The sequence below is a fragment of the Orycteropus afer genome, unplaced genomic scaffold, assembly GCF_000298275.1.
Source record: "Orycteropus afer afer isolate SDZICR_OR568_19922 unplaced genomic scaffold, OryAfe1.0 scaffold00727, whole genome shotgun sequence".
In the NCBI taxonomy this organism is placed as follows: Eukaryota; Metazoa; Chordata; class Mammalia; order Tubulidentata; family Orycteropodidae; genus Orycteropus; species Orycteropus afer.
The window spans coordinates 920,391-924,010 of NW_006922314.1; the positions used below are offsets into that span (position 1 = coordinate 920,391).

A 3,620-nucleotide genomic window follows, 5' to 3' on the forward strand; every position below is an offset into this window, starting at 1 on the left:
CATTGGGTTTCTGAGGGGGTAAATATTTACGTATTGCCGCATCTTCCTTTCGCGCAATGGCTAGTGGGTTTGAACTACCAGTCCCGTGGTTAGCAGTTAAATGCCTCAGGCAATATGCCACCAGTGCTTCTAAAACCAAACTCACTACCATCAATTTGATTCGGACTCATAGCAACCCCCACTGGTTTCCAAAGTGGTAAATCTTTACAGAAGTAGTTTGCCCCAACTTCCTTCCATGGAGTGACTAGTGGGTTGGAACCACCAACCTTTTGATTGCAGTCAAATGCTTAAGCACTGCACCACCAGAACTTTTAAAAATGTTTTTAAGCCATTAGACATATGTAAATCAAGACAAAAATTAGATATAATTTCACCCCAACATTAATAAGCAAAATTCAAACAAACAGGCAGCAAGTGCTTGTGAGAGTGTTAGAGACTAGACCCTCTGATGTAGTTATAAAATGGTACAACCACTGGAGAAAGCAGTAGTGCTTCCATAAGAAAATGGAAACAGACAAACCATATGATCCAGCAATACTACCACTAAATATATATCCTAGAGAAATAAGAGCTATGACTCAAACAGACACATGCAGTCCCATATTTATCACAGCATTATTCACAATGGCAAAAAGATGGAAACAACTTAAGTGCCTATCAATGGATGAATAGATAAACGATCTATAGTGCATCCACACAGTGAAATACTACGCGATATTAAAGAGTAACAATGGGCCTGTGAAACACCTCGTAACATGGATGAACCTAGAGGACACTATGCTCAGTGAAATTAGTCAACCACAAGGGACAATTATTGTATGGAGGCCAATACTGCAAAACGTTAAGAAAAGGTTTACAAACAGAATTATTCTTTGAGGCTCACCAGCAGCGGGAGGGGAAAGGAGGGTAAATCACCAACTAGAGGGGTAGATGTGTACTAACTTGGATGAAGTGAAAGGAATATACAATAAGGGGGAGGTCAGCATAAAATAATTAAGCCAGTGGAAGATACAAGGAGATGCACAATTGTTAAAAACAACAAATGTGATACTATTACATACACAATCCTGCAATAACAGTAATAACAATAATCTATGAGTGAGTACACAGACATCTCAACAGAGATGAGAAAGGGAATGGGACTATACTCATGGACATATATGGTTTGCCAGAGAGCATCTCTACGTATGTATTTACATATGGAACAAATATATCCATGAATGTAGCAGAGCATACAGAGGGCAGTGTTATAAACACGTTAGTCATAACCGCTTTGAGAGAATGAGTGGCTGGGTGTAAGGCTCTGGACTATAGTCTTGGGGGACACTAAAGTCAATTGGTGTAACAGAGTCCACAAAGATAATGTTCCGTATCCTACTTTGAGGAATAGTGGATTGAGTCTTTAAAGGTTGTTAGCAGCTGTCTAAGGTGCAACTATTGGTCTCTCTGCATCCAGAGTAGAGAAGAGTGAAGAAAATCAAAGATACAAGGGAAAAATTATTTCAAAGGACTAATGGACTATGTGAATCCGAGTCATTATGAACCTGAGACCACAAACAGATGGTCCCTGGCTACCACTGTGGACTTCTCTGAAAGATATCACAATTGGAGGTACCATAGAGAGTGGGGGAAAATAGGAAACTAAAGTCAACATCATAAAAAAGACCAGGCTTTCTGATCTGATGAAGTCTGATGGGAGCCCTGAGACAATGGCTCTGAGATACCCTTCAGGCTAAGAACTTAACCCCATATGACTCAGCTTGCAGCCAGACAACACACAGGCCTGTAAGGTGAACAGTAGTATTAGGAGGGTACACCATCATTAGAACAAGCAAAACCAAGGAGACGAGATTAAGAAGATATCACTTGATCCAGGATAGAACTAGGAAGGCAGGGATGGGAAGGAAAGACAAAGAAGAAGGGCTAGGCTCAAAGAGGTATTGGGAAGAATGCTGGTACAGTGTGGGGTCTGCAGTGAATGTCACAAAACAGAATGTTTTGAAATGTATGGAAAACCAAATTGCTCTCTAAACTTTCACCCAAATTACAATTGAAAATAAATAAATAAAAATCACATGTAACTTTACTTACTGAATATTTCTCATTAATAGACATATCAAGTAACATATTTATTCTATTAGTATCTAATTGTGAAAATGTTTTGGATGCTGCCTTTCAAACAAAATTAGTTACATGAAGTACAAAAAACAAAACCCATTGTCATTGAGTTGATTCCAACTCAGCGACACTGTAAGACAAGGTAGAACTGCTCCAGAGTTTCCAAGGCTGTAAATCTTTCCGGAAGCAGACTGCCTCATCTTTCCCTTTCAGAGTGGCTCATGGATTCACACTGCCAACTTTTTGGTTAGTACCTGAGTACTTTAACTACTGTGCCAGCAGAGATCCTACATAAAGCACACTTTCTTTATGAAACCTAGTTATGGTTTATTTCAATCATAAAAGATGACAGATCTCTGCTTTTCAAAAAATTGGGTTAAAATTTACAAAATGTAAAATTATCCATTTTAATGTACACATATCAGTACTATTTAGTGATATTCAGAATACTGTATGTTTTTTTACTTCTATTTACTTCCAAAATATTTTCTTCATCCCCAAAGGAAACCCCATACCTATGTAAACGATCATCCACCTTGACCCCTGGCAGCCACTGGTCTGCTTCTTGGATTTCTGTATCCATATTACAAATAGGTTTGTTTTAAAATGCCAGAGCTTCTTGAATCTTTTGTTATTATTCATTTTTGGCATTGTCTACTTACCAGGCTTTATGCTTCTGGCACTAATTTGGTATGCGCACAAGCAACTGATAAAAATATTTTGAGGGGGTGAGAATTTACAGAATCATATTATATAAAGAATCCATATATTTTTTACTTTAACTGAATAGAACTGATAAATTACACAGGAAACTCTTGACTGAATGTTACACATTAATTGCTAGGCAACCAGTCCTCCTTTGATGTCACAGCTACTCAGCTGGAGAACAATTGTGATGAACAGAATTTTTTGTGCAGGCTTATTGAAGTATTTCAAGCTGCAGTGTTCAAAACCATGCAGATGAGAAAAGTAGCTGAAGAAAAATTTATTTGACATGGCACACGCTTCTTCAGGAATTCAAGATGATTCTCCTAAAAATGAATCAACTGGCTCTGAAACCCCCACTAGGACTCTACTGTATGGCCACACATCCAGTGACGACTCAGATTTGAGGCTGATGATTGAGGAAAATGCTTTTCAGGCTCTGTCTGAAAGATTCTTGATAAATAGACCACACTATACATTTTGTGTCTCTGAACCTGATGAAGATAATGATTTTCTTTCTCTAATCTTTCCCAAAAAACTTTGGAAAATTGTAGAAAGTGACCAGTTGAAGTCGATTTGGTGGGATGTAAATGGAACTTCTGTAGTGATTAATGAAGAACTTTTTAAGAAAGAAGTTCTAGAAAGAAAGGCCCCATTCCAAATATTTGAAGCTGAGAGTATGAAAAGTTTAGTTCGACAACTTAATCTCTACGGATTTAGTAAAATACGACAGAATTGTCAGAGATCCGCTTCTCTTGCTGACTTTCTGGGAGAAGAAAAAGAAGCCTCTGCTTTAA

General features: G+C 38.0%; 1 protein-coding gene across 1 annotated transcript in view; it reads left to right on the forward strand.

Annotated features, from left to right (window-relative positions):
* The first annotated feature begins 3,112 nt into the window (after window positions 1–3,112).
* The window catches only part of LOC103211365 (heat shock transcription factor, Y-linked-like), a 1,712-nt gene continuing 1,204 nt past the window's right edge, over window positions 3,113–3,620 (forward strand). Inside the window, 1 exon segment of the mRNA XM_007957316.1 lies at window positions 3,113–3,613. Within this exon segment, the coding sequence (XP_007955507.1) occupies window positions 3,113–3,613 (501 nt within the window).